Here is a 19,621-nt window from a genome sequence, read left to right as displayed (position 1 = left end):
GTGCCATCTGGACATCCCTATCAAACATTAAACCTGTCCACCGTGGGGGACATGGTTTGCCTCGCCCCAGGCCTCCTTGATCCTGGATCCATCTTGCACACGGTAGCCTCAGTCAAAAATATTTGCACCATCCCTGGATTCACTCGCATGGTGCACTTTGAATCCATCACTCAGGCATTTTGATTTGATTTCCTTAAATATATTTTGCTTCTGGGCATTCCTCTCCCTCTGTCAGTGATGATTGCATACCCTTGGATATTATAAGGCAAGGTTCCCTTCATTCTGCAAAATTACCCCTCAGAAAAAGAGGGAGTCTTGTTGTATTGGAGTCAGCACAAAGCCTCTGCTATTTCTGGGTGCTTTCCCAACTGCTTTATTTTAAACAGCAGAGCACTATGTGAGGAAGACACATTAGCCCAAAATGACCTCGTTTGATGTGGTTAGATATTTATGGAAGGCACCTGACCAATTTTTTTTTTTTTTTAAGAACGAAATAACACTTAGAATGGTGTATTTATTCCCAGGAATGTGTCCTCCTCCGGTTGCAAATGCAAAATGTTTTTATAAACAAGCCTCTTTACCACGAGCCCCCGCCAAAAGCACCCCAGTACACTCGAGTCAACAATACAGAAAGCATGAATATTCACCTACAGGACGACTGAAACCACTGGCCCTCCTTGCTTTTTTTTTTTTTTTTTATTGGAGTTTAATTTGCCAACATCTAGCATAACACCCCGTGCTTATCCCGCCAAGTGCCCCCCTCAGTACCCGTCACCCAGTCACCCCCACCCCCACCCACCTCCCTTTCCACTACCCCTTGTTCATTTCCCAGAGTTAGGGGTCTCATGTTTTGTCAACCTCATTGATATTTTCACTCATTTTCTCTCCTTTCTCTTTATTCCCTTTCACTATTATTTATATTCCCCAAACGAATGAGACCATATAATGTTGGTTCTTCTCCAGTTGACTTGCATCACTCAGCATAATACCCTCCAGTTCCATCCACGTTGAAGCAAATGGTGGGTATTTGTCATTTCTAATAGCTGAGGAATATTCCATTGTATACATAAACCACATCTTCTTTATCCATTCATCTTTCGTTGGACACCGAGGCTCCTTCCACAGTTTGGCTATCGTGGCCATTGCTGCTATAAACATCGGGGTGCAGGTGTCCCGGCGTTTCACTGCATCTGTATCTTTGGGGTAAATCCCCAGCAGTGCAATTGCTGGGTCGTAGGGCAGGTATATTTTTAACTGTTTGAGGAACCTCCACACAGTTTTCCAGAGTGGCTGCACCAGTTCCCATTCCCACCAACAGTGTAAGAGGGTTCCCTTTTCTCCGCATCCTCTCCAACATTTGTTGTTTCCTGCCTTGTTAATTTTCCCCATTCTCACTGGTGTGAGGTGGGATCTCATTGTGGTTTTGATTTGTATTTCCCTGATGGCAAGTGATGCAGAGCATTTTCTCATATGCATGTTGGCCATGTCTATGTCTTCCTCTGTGAGATTTCTCTTCATGTCTTTTGCCCATTTCATGATTGGATTGTTTGTTTCTTTGGTGTTGAGTTTAATAAGTTCTTTATAGATCTTGGAAACTAGCCCTTTATCTGATATGTCATTTGCAAATATCTTCTCCCATTCTGTAGGTTGTCTTTGAGTTTTGTTGACTGTATCCTTTGCTGTGCAAAAGCTTCTTATCTTGATTAAGTCCCAATAGTTCATTTTTGCTTTTGTTTCACAAAATGGAAGAAAGATCTAAATGTGAGACAAGATTCCATCAAAATCCTAGAGAAGAACACAGGCAACACCCTTTTTGAACTCGGCCATAGTAACTTCTTGCAAGATACATCCACGAAGGCAAAAGAAACAAAAGCAAAAATGAACTATTGGGACTTAATCAAGATAAGAAGCTTTTGCACAGCAAAGGATACAGTATTTGTCCTTTCTAATGGCTGAGGAATATTCCATTGTATACATAGACCACAGCTTCTTTATCCATCATCTGTCGATGGACACCGAGGCTCCTTCCACAGTTTGGCTATTGTGGACATGGCTGCTAGAGATACCGGGGTGCAGGTGTCCCAGCGTTTCACTGCATCTGTATCTTTGGGGTAAATCCCCAGCAGTGCAATTGCTGGGTCGTAGGGCAGGTCTATTTTTACCTCTTTGAGGAACCTCCACACAGTTTTCCAGAGTGGCTGCACCAGTTCACATTCCCACCAACAGTGCAGGAGGGTTCCCCTTTCTCCACATCCTCTCCAACATGTGTTGTTTCCTGTCTTGTTCATTTCCCCCATTCTCACTGGGGTGAGGAGGGATCTCCTCGCTTTTACAGATGTGTGCAGCTTAGGACGGTTCTGGCAGTAGCAGCAGACAGAGCGTCCCCAGTTGTTGCCTCTCAGGGGAGACGGGGATGCTTCAGGAACCTCCGAGGACTAAAATTCTAAATTCTAAAACCTGCCTGAAGAGTTTGAATCATGGTGTTGGGAGAGATGTGGATGGCGGGTGGGAGGGGGACACATCTAGCTGTGTTTTCCATTTCACTGTTCCTGTCACTGAACAAACACCCTTCACCTTTCACCTAAACCAGCACACAGTCAGCAAAGTAGAGGAAGCTTTAAGTAGAGAACTCAGTGGATTTGCACAAAGCCGGCGTCTCCGGCACCCAGAAAGGCTGTCTCGCGCTCTCCCAGGCCCTGCGCGCCTCCGCGGCCTCCCGTCTCCTGTCACCGCCGTCAGCTCTCGCCTGGCTTTGAGCTGCTTGTGAGTAGCCTGACTTAGGAAGCACCGTCCTGCCGTCTGGCTGCTTTCCTTTCGTGTGTGGAACTCGCCTGTTCTCGCAGTCCGCTCCTTCGCCCCGCTGGGTGACGCCAACAGGTTCCTGAACAACCGCGCCTCCTCATTCTCCTGTGCCCCATGATCCTGTTGTTTTTCATCTTGGGACTACTATGAATAGTGCTGTTCTTAAGACCCTCCTATGTGAGGTAAATGGTAAATAAATTAAAATATTGGGTTGGGTGCATGCCGAGGTGTGGGATTCATTGGCCACGAGGTCTGCATTCGTCAGCCCTGGCGGACGCTGCCAGGCAGTTTTCTGAAGTGGTTGTACTGACTCACATCCGTCAGCGACGTCGTGCCAACCTTTGGTATTGTCTGTCTTTGAGAGTTTTCACCATTTTGTTGGGAGGATAGTGGTATTACCTGATTTTAATTTGATTTCCCTGATGATTAATTTAGTTGGCCACTTTTTCGTACATTTAAGTGTCGGTTTGTATTCTTTTTCACCTACTCCTTTCCACTGCTCTAAAATGTTGTATATTCCAGGTGGTAAAATAATCAGCTTTTTTTTATTATTATTATTGGATTGTCCTATTTTCATAACTGGAGATCATCTTCTATTTGGGCAATATGAAATTTTACTCTTCATACTATTTTGTTCCAGGTTATTGCAATGACCTCCTAACTGATGAATCCATCAACCTCTATGCTATCTTGGATTCTCTATCTTCTGCACCACCCATAAACTTATTTTCTGGCAACCTTGCAGGCCAAGTCCATCGCAGCCCTGTCTCACCCATTCTCTCCCCACGCTGCCGCCTACTTTCCTATCATCCCTATGCTAAACAATGTTTCCAGAACTCCCCTGTGAGGGCAGCCCCAGTGGCTTGGCTGCTTAGCGCCACCTTCAGCCCAGGGTGTGATCCTGGAGATCCTGGATCGAGTCCCCTGTTGGGCTCCCTGCATGGAGCCTGCTTCTCCCTCTGTCCGTGTCTCTTCCTCTCTCTGTGTTTCTCATGAATAAATAAATAAATCTTTAAACAAACAAAAAAAGAACTCCCCTGTGAAAGCACACAGCAGGGGAGGCAGGTGGTGCGCACTTGCTGAGTATTCCAATTATCAGGCATCGTCCCTGGAAATTCTGATTCAGTAGGTGCAGGCTGGGCCCCAGGAATCTGTGCTATTAACAAGGTTATTCTTACTCAGTTTGAAGAATACCATAAGCAGATTTCTTGTTTTTGCCTCAGTGCTCTTGCACATTCTGTCTCCACTGTATCTTTCTGCGTTCTTTCCTCCATTGTCATCTTTCAACATCCACACCAGATGTTACCTGTAGGAGTCTAATTGACTCCTGTAGGCTGAGTGAATCACTCCATAATCAATAAATTGCTTATCCCATAAATCTTCCTCACAGACCTCTTGCACTAGTGGCCTGCCCATCTCAGCTGATGGCATGCACTGGTGTTAGCCTCAGTATAAATGCAGAACCTGCCACAGCCTGCACATCGGTCCTATTCCACCATCACCTCATGCCTAGATTATTGCAGAAGCCTGCTAATAACCTCTTTCCCTGCTGGCATCTTGCACCTATGCGGTCAGAGTGATCATTATTTTAAGATCTAAATCATCTGAACCCTGTACTCCTGCTCAAACTCTCCAGAGGATTTTGGAGTAAAAGCTAGAGTCTTCTTCACTAGGTCCTATGAGGCCCATCCCACCCTGTCCCCTTCCCCACTTTTGCCCTTTGATCTTCCAGCTACTCAGCTACAGTGGCTTTTCTACATTTCTTAGAACGTCCCGGAGTATGCTTGCCCTGTAGAGTTTTTGCGTTGCCCATTCCTTCTCTCCAGAACATTTTCCTCTACGTGTCTGTAGTAGTAACTCTTGCACTTTTTTCAGGTCTTGGCTCAGATGTCTTCTTCTCAGTGAGTCCTGCCTTGACTACCCGATTTAGAGATGTGACCCATCCTTCCCATACCTCTAGTTCCTTTACCCTGCTCTCCCTGCCCCCCACCCCATGACACTCATTAGTTCCGAATCATTTATATATCTCCCAGAATATGAACTCCCCGGAGACATTTTTAAATTTTTTTTTTTTTTTTTTTTTTTACTGTTGTGCTCATAACGTATGCCCAAGGATATCAGGACCAGTGCCTGGCACATAGTAAGTGTTCACTGAATACTTGTTTGATTTGTTCACTGAAGTATTCAGGATGCGTTAGAGATGTAACCTTAAATAATATCTCTGTAGAAGCCAGAATTTTAGGAAAAACTTCTCCAAGCTATATTGTATATTTTCACATCTTGAAGTGAAAATGTGATATTGGGAGTTTGGATGAAGCTGGGGTTGCTTGTGTGCTGCTGGGTTGATTTGAAGAAGTGTGTTATAGGCTGGCTCAGCCTACTGCTCTTGGGGCTATTCTTTGGGATACAGGCTTATGCAAAGTTAAAAACCTCTCCGGGTAGATACCTGAGTGTTTGTTCCCTCCTTGCTGGGGTTAGTGGTACTGTCCTCAGAGATAGGTTCCCATGAATAAATTAGATCACCTAGGAAAATGTAATGTCTTATGGTTGGTTCAAGCACATCAATTTTGAAAAGTATATGCATAAATGCATAGTCCTATTATAAAACCAATGTGCTTTTGCATATTTTAGCTCATCTAAAGGGCATTCTACATCCTTGAGTCAATTGGGGGTGACCAGAACCCTCTTCCCCTCTTTCTCTTTCTCTCCTGCATTGTGTCCTGAAACACTATGATGCTGTCCTGCTAATATCTGACTGCTAAATAAGAATATTACTGTACAGGGCCTATTTATATACATCTAATTTTAGAATAATTTTGCTTCTATTACCGTAAGTTCTTAAGTTCCCCATATATATGCAAATATATGTATATATTTTTTAATATATATGCACATATATTATATATACATATTATATATATATATATAATTTTTGCTTTGTAAGGTGTAGCATTTCATGGGGCAGGAGGATATTTTTCCTCTCCGCTTGCAAAGAGGTTCTGTTTAAAAATCTGTTGGCTCAGCAGATACATGATGTCAGCTCACGTAACCTTTGGTGATTGCTAATTGTCTTCTTACTGTTTTACCTGACTTTACCTCTCCTCACAGCCCAAATTTATTGATTATAAGCTTTTTATAAGAGTCAATCCTACACTTTTGTGTTTTTCAAGATGCCTGGAAGGAACACTGCCGGGCTATAATAGAATAGCTCTAAGCAGCTAAGAGAAGAATCCTTTCATGAGGAGTGAGTAGATTTCATCTAATAATAAGAATGATGATTAGTAGCTCACCACTTGAAAGAAGACTCCTCTATGAAGAAATATATCTTAAGTCAGCTAATGTAATACTTATTTGAGAAAGCCAAATCTCAGAGTGTCATGAGGGAAAGCCTGGGTATAGTTTTATCCAAAATAAAAAAGGCAGTTAAGCACCATTGAAATCATGGTTAAAATTTCCATTTAAATGACTTCATAAACTGTATGCATTAGCAAACTTAAAAATAGACACTTGTGTGAGCTATTATAGGAACTTTATTGTGCAGCAAAACAAAACAAAAACAAAAACAAAAAAACTTTAATTGCTATGCAGTAGAAAAATACCTAATCAGACTGTCCTTTTTTCTCTCAGCATCCTGAAAGCGTCTGTATTCCAGAGCTGGGAGTTAACTAATGCTAATCTTATGAGCCTGCACATCAACAGATAAATTTATATTTAATCTCTTTTTCTGGTACCTCTCTCTTCTCTGCAATAGGCAAGTACTAATGAGCCAACAAATGTGGAAATTTAGCTTAAAAGTGCCCAGCCATAAAGGATGGCAGGCAAATGAGCAAAAGTATGAAATATCTTCTAAATGCACCCATTCATTTAACAGCTATTGAATACCACCAGATATTAGGAACTAGAGTACCAGGACTGAAGTAGTAATGAAGGTTTGGGATATTGAAGAGGAGGATTAAGGAGCTAGCCAATCCCAGCCTTCAAGGCACCTATAATTCGTTCATTCATTCATTCATTCATTCATTCATTTATTCATTCATTATCTATCGAATGTTGACAATCCAACGTACCAGGGGTACAGAAGGGAAATAAGGCAAACCAGATATTCTTGCCCTGACAAAACTTATATTCTAGTGGGATAGAAAAGCAATAAATAAGACAAAGACAAATAAGAAGATATATGTGTGTGTGTGTTAATATATATATAAGTATATATATTAAAAATATATAGAATATATATATAAATATATATAGAAAAGCAATAAATAAGACAAATAACAGACACGTGTATGTATATATATATATAATTTTTTTTTTGGTAGGGTGTTATGCCCTAAGGAGAAAAATAAAGTAGGAATGGAGACTAGAAGTGTTGAGAGTGGGGAGCAGGTTGCAATTTTCAATAGATTGTCCGGGAAAGGACTTGGGGGGAAGGTATCTTTTTAGTAAAGGTCTGCAAGAAATAAGGGGGTCTGTTGTGCAAGTGCCTGGAGAAGGAGCAGTGGCGGCAGCAGGAAGAGGCGGTGCAAGGTGCTGGGGGGAGAGGGTGCCTGGGCTGTTCGAGGAAGGGCAGGCTGCAGCGGGACCAACAGCCTGGCGAAGCCTTGCGGAGGGGGTTGGGTGTCACTCGGAGCATGATGGGAAGCCACTGCAAGGTTCTGCGCCGCAGGCCTGGAATGTGAATATGTAATTTAGTAAAGGGAGCTAACCGCAGGGAAAGGTTAATTAATAATTGAATTCAACCATAAATTGTCAAGCTGACTGGAAAGGTTAAACTGTGCTGGAAGACGTAAAACTAGGATGAGCGAGAAGTCCAACCTGGGCCTAACTTTTGAGGAGTTACCTGTGAGAGGTCATAGCGACCTTCTGAAGATGGTGCAGGAGTCGGGGAGACACCAGGGAAAGAGCTGGGCTGAGACTCTGACCACTGACGATAGCCACAGGGTGTCCCTTGTCTACTCCCAGGGGCTGGAGGGGGGGATCCAGTGAGATCTTCAAAATGTCACCACCACCTTGTTCTTTTGCTTCCTTGTTGTATGTGCGTTGTTTTCCAAGATCTCCTCTATTCTTCCTCAGACTCCTTAGGAGGTAGAATTATGAAGGAAGGAAGGAAAGGGAATTGGAAAACTCTGTCTTCGTGTTAACTCCTGAGTCATTGTTCTACAGAAGAGGGGGCGACTGTCCTCCATCCCACATCTGGTGGCTGAGAACCACAATATCTGCTATTCTAGGCCTAAAAACAAAGACAAAACAAATCTTCAAAAGTATTATGTTCTGGGAACTAAGGTGATTTCAGTTTATCTTCCTCTTTGTCATCCCTCTTGCCTCCTACTTGAAGATCTTCAACCACCAGGGCGCCTGGGTGTCTCAGTCGGTTAAGTGGCTGATTCTTGATTTCGTGATCAAGCTGATCGTGATCTCAGGGTGATGAGATCAAGCTTCAGGTCCGGCTCTGTAGTCAGCACAGCAACTTCTTGAATCTCCCTCTCTCTTTCCCTGTGCACCTCCCCCTGCCTTCTCTCTCTCTCTAAAATAAATAAAATCTTTAAAAGAAAAACCCAAAAAACAAACCTTCAACCAAATAGTCAAAAGCACAGATTTGTTCATTTTCATTTTTATCAGCTCTAAAGCGATAAAGATACTTGCAATTCTTAATGTTTTCACAAGCTGAATTGTGTGACTTTCATACAATTTTTTTTTTTTTTTTATAAAGATAAAACCTTACGTTATCGTCAGGACAGAAAGCAAAATTTTATGAGCTGTTGCTTCTGCCAAAGAAACATTGCCCTCTCTTGGCTTAAGGTGTTAAAACACTTAGCAGTGTTTTATGTCTAATTTTGGAGTGTTGCTTTCAAATTCTGAATTGGAGCAGTTTGCCCTGAAATGCCATGGATTTGTGTTTTGCCCATAGTGGATGTATACAGCTAATTTCTCTTGTGGCTTTCAGAGCAAGTCAGAGTTGAGATGGAAAATTGCTGTAGGAAGCTGGCATGATTTTAAACTCTTGAAGGAGGAGTAAAACCTCTTTCCGTTCTCCACTGCATGGAAAATATTAAACTCCCTTTCAGGACGCAGGGGAGATGATGAGTATTATGCATTTTCATCTCTTTCTCATGGGTTCTTGTGATTCAAATCCTACCCCCATTGCACTGTTAATTCTGCATTAAAAATCCTGAATGCAAAAAAAAAAAAAAAAAAAAAAAAAAATCCTGAATGCCCAGATTGAATCATTATGTACCTCTAGCGGTATTAGTTCATCTTGACTGATGCCCTTGACTTCAGAGTATAAATAGAAAAATAGAGATAGGTGACAAGGATTGATTAGCGATCCTCCTCCTAAGTGAAACAGTAAACCTCTCTAGATAAATCACTAGCTCCAAAGCCGGGAGAATGCATGTTAAAAGGATTAAGGGCAGTGTGAGTGTATGTGTGTGTGTGCATTTTATTATTATTTTTTTAAAGGCTTCTGAAGTTTGGAGCCGTTGGACTGATCTTTTTTTTTTTTTTTTAAGGGAAAGATTCCTTTTAAGTAAAAGGGAACTGAGATTAATATTTTATTGCCTTTCTGAGTCCCCCCTCCCTCTATGCATAATCATATATCTATATCTGTAATTACTTTATTATTATTAGAATTTAACTGTAGGGTTGAAAGGGCTCAGGGAATCCTCTGATTGCTTCCCTGGCAATCTTAAGCCCCACAGGGAGGAGAGCGAGTATCTTGGGGTGCCCCAGCATTTCCTCTGTGCCAGCTCATGTTCTGCGCACTTGGCGCAAGTGACCCACTCATGTAACCCCGACACCCGCTCACAGGTGGATGCTCCCCTTGTTCACCCACAGCAGGTGAGGAAGCCGAAGCGCAGGTTCAGCAGCTCGCCCCAGAAGGCACGGATCCGGGGTTTGAATCCTGCTCTCAACCATTAGGCTGCCGCCTGCCTCTTTCCCTCGCCCATTCTTTCTAGAATTTGCAATCCCGAGGGTAAATTTTCACCGACCCATTCCCTTTCCCTTATAGATCTTTTAAGGCTCCCCTTGTCATGGTTTTCCCTTCTTGGAACTCGGGGAAGGAACCCCACTTCTCCCTGCCTCTCGCCTCCTCCTCAGCCTGCAACCATTGCTGCATTTTTTTTTGCTATTTTTAATAATTGTTTACATTTATTCTATTTACTTATTTTTGTTATTTTCCCATTTCTGCACTCTTAAGTTACTTTACGTTGGGGTTAGAAGCGAGTGCCATGTAATAAGGGCTTGGCCAGTTCTGAGTTGGATAATATCAATAGTACAATCACCTCCTGGTGTGTACGTACATCCTCTGTTCCTGTTTATCACATCTTTTTTTTTTTTAATTTTTTTAATTTTTTATTTTATTTTTTTACTTCCTTTGCAAAACCACATTCTTCATGCCTCAGATCTTGTTATTGATGAGCGATGCCATTTTATTCATCCTTGAATAGCTCAGGTGTCTCACGGCCTTTGAATTTTGACTGTGATCCACGAACGCGTCCTGGCTTCGTGGACGTTGTGTAGCATCTGTTTAGGGTATTTATGAAAGTTTGTAACGGAGTGTCCTAGGATTCTCTGGCTCTTGAGACAACACTGCTAATAGGATGTGGAACGTGTAAATTCCCACTGAGTGTCAGACTGTCAAGAGACGGTTGTGTGACTCAGTATGATAAATGGGCACTTTGGGCCAGCTGTTGGCACATCACCTACCTGACTGCGTCGCGGGGAAGAGACCGAGGGAGTGGAGCACAGCCTCCCACCCTCTCACTCCATCCCCTAGACTCCCTCTCTGCCTGCTGCAATCCAGTGGGCCCTCCACTCTACCGGGAGATGACATAACCCTGCTTCCCAGGGCAAAGACCATCGTTACCCACTTACCAAGTCCCATACAAGACTCCTTTGCCACAGCAAGTTTGCAAAGTGATTGCCAGTGGTTGCTGCAGTAGAGGATTGTGCAGGATTGTGATTCGTAAGTGCAGCTTTCCCCTGCCGTTACTTCCCCTCTATTCCACAGTAAGGTCTGATACTTGGGAGTTTGAGGTGGTGAGCCGTCCTCTCGAATTTGTCTTGTTGGCTCTGCTGCTGTCTTTTAAAATCACGGATGTTTCTTTCTTTCTTTTTTTTTTTTTTTTTTTAAGATTTTATTTATTTATTCATGAGAGACACAGAGAGAAAGGCAGAGGGAGAAGCAGGCTCCATGCAAGGAGCCTGATGTGGGACTTGATCCCAGGACCCCGGGGTCACGACCTGAGCTGAAGGCCAATGCTCAGCCACTGAGCCACCCAGGAGCCCCCTCACGGGTGTTTCTAGGCTGGAATTGTTTCCCTCTAGTGGTCCTGACCTCCTTGGCAGCCCCCCAACCTCAAGACCTCCCCACACCCTCTGCCACTGCAGTTCCATTGGAAAAAGACCTTGACAGTTCTTCCTGTTGTTTCCTTTGGAAGTGGTGCACACGCTTGCTGAAATCATCTACCCCATATCCAGCTAGTGCACCACAGTTCCAGGGTACCGGGCACGTTTGTGTTCCCACGACTCTACCCAGACCTGGGAACTTTGGCCAGTGGATTAGAGGAGAGGCAGGATATTTCCTTCCCACTGGGGAGCTCAGGTGTGCCTGGGGCATCCTGTTCTTGCCTCTGGATGTCATGATAGCACCGTCACGGACTTGTTCCCCTGTAAATGTTTCCCACCTGACTGAAATTCTCAAAGTCCATGAGCCTGCAGTTTAGGGCTTGGCTTAGTGAGGTTCTGTAGGGCTAATCTTTTCTTCCCTTGCCTTGTTCCAAACATCATTCCAGATGATACTGTTAGTACCCATTCAAGGAACTTCTTGGTTTTAGTAGGGTTTGGACACTGGCAGATGGACTTATCTGCCAAAGAGACTTATTTGGGGGGAAAAATGTGATTTTTTAACAATGGACTTACAAGCAAGCTTAGAGTACAGCTACGTTTAGCTCAATTTCATACCCCCGTGCCTTCGTCCCTGTGATGTCTTCCAGAGGTGCCTGTCTCCCGTGGCACACTTTTCTATCGAATTGCTCTTCCTTCTCAAAGCCAGCCAAGAGATGACCACCTCTGAGAAGTCTTCCCTCACCCCTCTCCCATCCAGGGCTCTTCCTTGACTTTCCTTGGGCTTAAATATGCTTTTATTGTGCTAAGTGTATTTAGCTCTAATTATTTAAAATTTACCTCCCCTGTCCACTGTGTTACACTTGAGCTGCTTATGGCCAAGGCGCATGGCGATTCATTTCGCATTCCTACTCATAATGTGCTTCCAGATACATAGGGGCTCAGTACGTGCAAAGTTGTATTAGATCCTTTATAACCATAGCACTGGGGGGAAGGGGTCATCTGGCAAAGAAAACAGAACACTGGTGGAAAAAAAAGACCAAGGCAGGGATTGCTGCGATGACTTGTAAGAGGCTGGGGAGGACGAGGAAGTTGAGATTGAGGCATACACCTGCCAGGGGATGACACCAAGCCAGTTTGGGTGGTAGTAGGCATTCTGAGAGTTGTGCCCAGAGATGTTAGAGGTGTGAGTAGAGATAGGGGTTGTGGTAGTGGTAGAGGGAGCCCGGAGAGTGGAAGGTTTCTCTGGGATGACAAGATGAGACATGCAGGGTAGGGAGAAGCCCGAGGGTTTGGACACTGGCAGATGGACTTCTCCCAGGAGATGGCAGGCACCGTGGGAGGAGGACAGTAGTGGCTGGCAACTGGCAGCTGTGACACTGGAGAAAGGGCAGGAGGGACAGGGCGTCCCTTCAAGTGACAAGGAGTTAGAGCAGGCGTGGGGGTGGGTGGGTGGAGTTGCTGTGACCTCGGCGCTTTGGGATGGCCAGTAGTGTCAGGCAGTTGTATGTGTTGTATCTGGCGAGTCAGTGATGGGTGATTCAGTTGTGTCTTAGGGTAGCCAAGGGAAGCCAGACGCTGGTAGATGAACCAAATGACAGGTTTGGCTTAGTTTGGCACGGGATTGAGGTCATATGTGACCATAATGCTGCACAGAGGATTCAAAGCAAACACCAGAAATTCAGTTTTTGCCATTCCCCCCCTCACCCTTCGTGGCCTGTACAAACCACTCTGTGAGGTTGGGTTTTCAGTCCCGGAATGAAATCTTAGCACAGACCTGGATGCTTCTTGACATCTCAGATTTTTTAAAAAAAAAAAAAGCATTAATAACTTGTATCCACAAACACAGTCTCGGCCTAGTAAATATTATGTCTGGTTTAGTCCATCTGCACACATTTTATTATAGAAATAAAATAGCCATTTAATTATTTTATTCATTCCAAAGTAAAGCTTTTCCCACTCCTCCAGCTCTTGTTTGCTGTAGATGTGAAGGCCGAGGTGGGGAAGAGTTCTGCTGAGCTCCTCGTCCCTGTTTTCCCTCTAGGACATCCAGACTACCTCTCTCTTCCCCCGGCATCGCTGGCTCTTCAGAGTAGACAGGGCAGGTGGGGACAGGCCAAGTCCAGGGGCGTCTTCCAGCCTGACCTCACTTTGCTGTTGGCTTCCTGCAGATGTGAAGCTGACGTCTGTAGGTTCTCTGTAGGGTCCCTCCCCTCTTGGCTTCTGTGGCTCCCTCACTGTGTTTTCCTTGATGTAGGGGAGACGCACGGTCTCTTTCATGCCAGTGGGGGTGCGGCCTTCGTTCAGGTTCAGATCCCGTGGACTTGGCAGCACTTAGGGGGTAGCTAGGTGGAAAAGCCCCGGAGTCTCCAGCAAACTAAGAGAGGTGGGAGCTAGAAATAGAGCTGTGGGGCACATGGTGGGAGAGGTCCAGACAGTGGACACATTGGCCCAGGAGAAGACGTGGAGCCTCGTATTCGACAGATGCTCGTATTTGAGAAGCAGGAGAAGGAGCTGGAAAAAGAAGGTGGAAGGAAGCCTCTTTCAGAGTATTGTTTTCAAAGGTGCGGACTGTGCAGAAGTCAGCTCAGAATTAGGTCTGTTGTGACTTTTTTTTTTTTTTTTTAACCCAGAACGTGGAACTTAAACATGTATACATTTTTATTTCAATCGTGAAGACCCCAAAGTGTTTTCCTCCCCCTGTTTGGAAAATTTGATGTTATCTTTACTTTAGAGTTTCTAATTCTTTGCCGACAAATTTTAACTTTTTTCTTTCAGTTGTGTATGAACACAGATCAAGATTAGAGAAATCCTTGCAAAAGGAAAGACTTGAACATAAAAAAGCAAAGGAAGGTAAATATGAAATGCAGTTTGTGTTCTGTGTTTTTATCATACTCCTCTTTGAAACATCGCGTGCTTGCTTTACTATTTCTTTGTTGTTGTTAAGAACTTTCTCAGATCAGCCCTGAGTCAGTTTTATAAGTAGACAGAGAAAGTCAAGCAGTATGTTACGCATTGAACAATACGGTAATTCCTGCTTAAGATTGGATCCCGAATCTTTCATTCACTGCCACCTTGAGGCAGTTCATAGCATTGGTTACACATATTATATCAGAAATAAACAGCTTTAACTCTGAATATTACACACATATGTCACTCATCCCCGAAAATTCTGGCCATAGATATCCGAGAAGCAACAGCATGTGTTGCCCGGAATATGACACATTTTATACATTCATACACATACACAGGCATACAGACATTTATCTATGTTTGCAACATAACACATTGATCACATCTTATGGTGTCTCTTTTGTTTTCCTCTGCAGGGTATCTTTTAAGTTACACACTTGTTTTTATCTTGTGAAGGCGTTTGTTGGCACAGCTGATTGGTTCAATTTGGAAAATTAGCGTCTAGCACAGGCATTGGGCAACCCATTGACTTTTAACAGAATTTTTCTATAAAGCATAGGCTCTATACAGCTCGTGATTGGAAATCATCCACATTCTTCGTTTGATTTATTTGCTCGTGTATTGTGAAATCCTGTGAGGAAATATAAGTTAGGTATTTTGTCTCATTATGTTGGCGTGGGATGGAGGGAGGGAGTGTGGGAGGGCAGGATGGGTTAGGATGTTTTACTGACCCTCGGTTTAAGCCTGTATGAAGAAGAGGAGTTTAGCATCATTAAAATGCTTTGATAGGATTTGGATATTCCTTGTCTTTAAATGCAGAGTGATTTTATAGAGCCATCTAGTGGATAATAAAGCCTTAAGAGCATTAGAGATGGGTTCTGTGGCTTGATTTCTCTTTTCAAGTCCTGAATGATTTTAGCGTGCCATCTAGTGGACAGCAGTAAATCATTTCTGTCTTCAGATGTGCCTCATTTTTTTTTCCTCCTTAATTTCAAGGAGAGTTAATCACAGAGTGCACGTTATAAATTCACTTCTAACTAATTGGTTATAATGTATACATTATTTATTCAAGATGTACAGGTTTAAAATAAAGCTGAAAATTATCTAATAGTTTTTTTCCTAGTCTTTCTAAAGCATTGAGAGGCAAAACAAAGTAGGCTACCAAGCCGATTGTTTTTAAACCTAAAATATTTCCCACAAGTGTGTACGAAATGTGCTTTTATTCTTTTAGATGTTTAAAAATTCCATAATGAGTTAATTACACCCCATTTTCTCCATTTTTTTTTATTTTCTAGATTTTCTTGTTTATAAGTTAGAAGCACAAGAAACACTAAATAAAGGAAGGGTAAGTTGGGGGTTTTTTCTTAATTATTTTATGAAAAAGAGAGGGAAATAATAGTGGCAAAATCTTTTACTATGTTAATCATAGGACTGTAGGGCTGGAGTGTGTGTGTGTGTGTGTAATTTATTTATTTTTTGCTGCTAAAAGAATCCCACAACATTACTGTCACTTGCACAGTCCAAATTAACTGGAGACCAAAGCAACTTTTTCTCTTACTCTAAGAAAATCATATAAGCATTGGTTGGATGAACCATTGGCATCTTGGGGGTATTAAAATCGAGAAGGGTCCGTTCCTTGCATAGCTGGGAGGCTGTCCGCTTTCAACTCGTACTTGCTTTTAAAAGCCCCAACTAAAACTGTGTGCTTTCTGTTGTGCATTTCGTAACACAGTTTCTCTGTCAAGTAAAAGAGTAAAGCAGTAAAATAAAGCGATGGAGCAAAATTGCAGTTCATTTTAGGAATTGTAAAAAAAAAAAAAAAGGGGGGGGAAAAACCCCCAACTCTAAAGGGTTGAGGGTGTCCTTGGGCTGGAGGTGGGATAGAGCGGGGGCGTGGCGGACAATGGAAATGTGGGGGGTCCGTGTGTAACCGTGTCCTGCTGGGACACAGACGAACCCACTGCATGGAACGTGGCCCAGACTCAAGTTTCAGTCCTGGCTCGACTTCTAAAGGAAATGCTTGCCCTCCGCTTATTGCTTATCCTTTCTCAGTTTCTTCAGTCTGTGAAATAGATTCTCATTTGGGTGGAGTGATAGATGGAGAATGCCGTACCCCCGAAGCCCCGGGAAGGAAAGCGCCTTCTCTCTCCCCTTTCTTAAGCCTTGCAAAGCCTGTGAGGCCTGGCCTGGCCTTCGCTGGTTCATCGCCACAGCCCCCCGGAGCCCCTGGCACAGGGTGTTAGCCGCGCGCGGTGACTGTGTCTCGGGACAAGTGCCTTGTGCCTCTGAGCCCTGGTTCTTCGCAACTTGAGAGGGGACATAAATCATTTCCAGGGCCCTGCCAAGCTGCTCGTTTATGAAGCCATGCCTTGCTTTTTCTTTAACTAAAGTCTAGCAAACTTCCAGGAATGTTAAAACTTCATTCCTGCTGTTAAATAAAGAGCCGGCCCTGGAGACGTCCTGGTTCGAGCAGGGCATTCATCATAGCTTCTATGAGTGAAATAAATGGAATTCTTCTGTTAAGTGCTTTAAGCTAGTTTAGCAAGAGAGCCAGAATCGTTATCATCGTGTTAACTATTTTCTTTTCAATTTGCAGCAAGATTCCAATAGTAGATACAGTGCGTTGAACGTGCAGCATCAGATGTTGAAAGTGAGTCATTTAACGTTGTTCCTCATGAATGAATGAAAGAATTAACTGAGTAACTTAAGTGATCAGGGAAAGCTTTTACAGAAGATTGATTTGTGTGGTAACGTGGAACATTAAAGTCACATTTGCAGTAAACACGATGTAGAATTGTGACGTGTCCCCTCCTCTAATCACCCCAGTTGCAAAAATCACGGTCAGCTTATTAATACATTTTCTTGTAAATCAGTCTGTCTGGTCACCTCATTTAAAATTTTATTCTTCTCTTTATCCTTTAAGGCTTTTTTTGTTTGTGTCTGCTTGTTTCATGTCTCACAGTGGTCTTCCTTAGACGTTTCTGTGATCCCCGGTGCACCAGAGGTAGCAGACAATGAAACGCCTCCTTCATGTTACCGATACTTAATGTGTCCTTTCACCTACCCCAGGAACACAATTTATATTTAAAGATTCTCCTTCCTTGGTTCTGGGGTAAAACTCATTATTGTGTGTCAAGAAGACTTAGAAAGAGAGAGAGTGAGTGGAGGGGAGAGATTCATTATTTCTGTCAAGCTAGAAGAGAGGAGTGGATGCCATCCAGTGTTCTGCACAGTGGGGAAACCATGCCCTGATCTCTAGGCCTCCAGCCTCCCTTCCTCCTCCGCCTCACTTTTGGTTTGGCGTGGTCTTTCCTCCCATATCAGGAGAGCAAGTGCTTTTTATTGAAGCCAGAACCTTTCCTACTATCCAGAAAGCTGTGTGTGGATTAAGGCACACTGTCCTTTCACATTTAAGCATTTGGAGACCGTGGGATTTATCTAAACTGTGATCACAGCATGGTGTTCTGACCCAGAAGTAGGGCAAATAATCATTCTATAAACAATGTATTATTTCCCCCAAAGGGAAGGAAATCTGTTCTTTTTTTCTCTTTCTTTTTCTTTAAACTGGGTTACCCAGAGGGCTGAAATTTAAAGAAGGGAAATAAAAAATGTTGCTGGGAAAACATTAGATTGAAAGAGGAAGCCTGGAATATCCATAGAAGGATAGTTTTTCCATTAGCTTTACCCTGTCTCCACAGCAGTGTGAGTCCAGGGAGTTGCCCCGGATCCTTCCCCTCCCCTTCTCTCCTTGCTGACTTCTAACTTCTTGTTGTCTTTACCGACGTTGGAAATTGAAGAGAAGATTATTTTTGGCCAGGATACCCAACACTTGATTTGAAATGTGAGGGAAATGGAGGGGGAGCTGCCCAAATTAACAGCAAGCCTGAGGAAGACAAAGCCTCCCGCTTCATCTGTCGGTGGGCCGGGGGTGGGGGTGGGGGGGGAGGGAGAGATTGAGGCGCTGTCAGCTGGGGTGTCATTTCGAGAATGTGCATCTCTGCTCAGGTTCTCATCTTCGCAGAGTCAACACGAAGAGCTGAAGAAGCAGCACAGCGACTTGGAGGAAGAGCACCGCAGACAAGGAGAAGACTTCAGTAGGACATTTAATGACCATAAGCAGAAATACCTGCAGCTACAGCAGGAGAAAGAACAAGAACTTTCTAAGCTAAAAGGTATTTGCGAGTCTGATTAGCTAGTTTACATGGAAATAACTACTCCTGTAATGTTTCAGTAAAGTAGAATTTTGGTTTTTGTGTTTTTTTTTTTTTTTTTTTTTTGCATGGTGATTGGTTCACATTTATCATGTGGCTATTTATAGGCACGTATTTCTTTGTAACATGTCACATTGATCCTTATCTCTTTGGGTTTGTTTAGAGAAACAGGATAGAGTACTTGGTGTTTCTCGATGGGGTACACTGGCCACATCGGGCAGGGCTATTTTTATGTGTGCTGTAGGATATTTAGTATCTCTGACCTCTACCCACAAAATGCCATCAATGCTTCACATTCAGTGCAACGATCAAAATTGCCCCGTGCATTTCCTAGTCTCCAAGGGGCCAAGAAATCTACCTGTTGATCGCTAGTAGTAGCTTGGAAAAGCTCAGGATCTAGAGTCAGACTGCCCTGGCGAGACTTGGCCTCTTCAATTACTGGTTCTACGACCATGGGCAAGTTGTATGATCACCACGGGCCTCATTGTCATCATCTGTCAAACTGGGATATTCAAAAAAAGTTACCAACCTCGCAGGGTTTTATGTAAAGCACCTAGGACAGTTTCTGATACAAGATCACTGTCAGCATGAGGTATTTTCATGGTATTCTGAAACAAATGTATCACTCTGAGTGTATGTAAAGTCTGGAAAAAAGGGAAATATTCTGCAATCAATTATCCAGGTGCTTAATAAGTTTGAAGTGCGACAGTTGGTTTAAAAAGTCACATGGTGCTCGTGAAAACAATGGTGAAATCCAAGGAACGTCTGTGGTCCAGTTAGTTATACTGTGCCAAACTCTATTTTTATTTTATATAAGATACCATCATAGAGGGAAGGAATCTGAGTGATAGGTACTTTAGACCTCTCTGTACATTTTTTTTTTGCATTGTTATGTCTATAAGTATTTCAAAATAATAAGTTATAACAAAAAGGCACATGAGAGTTAAGTAGCCATTGAGGCAGATTGCAGAGGGTTAACATGGTCCTGAGAGATCTGGGCCAGGTGTCAGCCGATAATACCCACGAGCTATAGACACGCAGGACACGCAGGGCCGTCGGTTGGCTTGTTGGTGGTATGGGCACATGGTGGAGATCATGAAGATAACAGAGAAAAGTCCTCACAAAGGTAATATAAAGCGTGTCTTCTTACGTCTACTTGGTATTATTTTCTTTGAAACAAAGGGCAATTTAGAGTAAAATTTTAACAAATTATATGTAGAGGTTATAAATCAGAACCGTGGAAAAGAGGAGGACACCTGTACGTGAGTTCTGCGTACTAAGAGAATTTAAGCCTCGTAACCTGGCCAAAATTTCCTGGCAGCCAGGACAGAAAGGGAAATGCAGTAAGT

At 43.2% G+C, this 19,621-nt stretch overlaps 1 protein-coding gene across 4 annotated transcripts in view; it reads left to right on the top strand.

Annotated features, from left to right (window-relative positions):
* GOLIM4 (golgi integral membrane protein 4) overlaps positions 1-19,621 on the top strand; it is a 79,100-nt gene that overhangs the window by 33,801 nt on the left and 25,678 nt on the right. For all 4 annotated transcript variants that reach the window (XM_077880230.1, XM_077880229.1, XM_077880228.1 and 1 more), the window contains exons 2-5: positions 13,927-14,001; positions 15,357-15,406; positions 16,658-16,711; positions 18,083-18,233. In XM_077880230.1, coding sequence (XP_077736356.1) covers positions 13,927-14,001; positions 15,357-15,406; positions 16,658-16,711; positions 18,083-18,233 — 330 coding nt within the window. The remainder of the gene's footprint in view (positions 1-13,926; positions 14,002-15,356; positions 15,407-16,657; positions 16,712-18,082; positions 18,234-19,621) is intronic.

Source organism: Canis aureus, chromosome 31 (genome assembly GCF_053574225.1).
Source record: "Canis aureus isolate CA01 chromosome 31, VMU_Caureus_v.1.0, whole genome shotgun sequence".
Lineage (NCBI taxonomy): Eukaryota > Metazoa > Chordata > Mammalia > Carnivora > Canidae > Canis > Canis aureus.
This window is presented reverse-complemented; position numbering and strand designations above follow the sequence as displayed.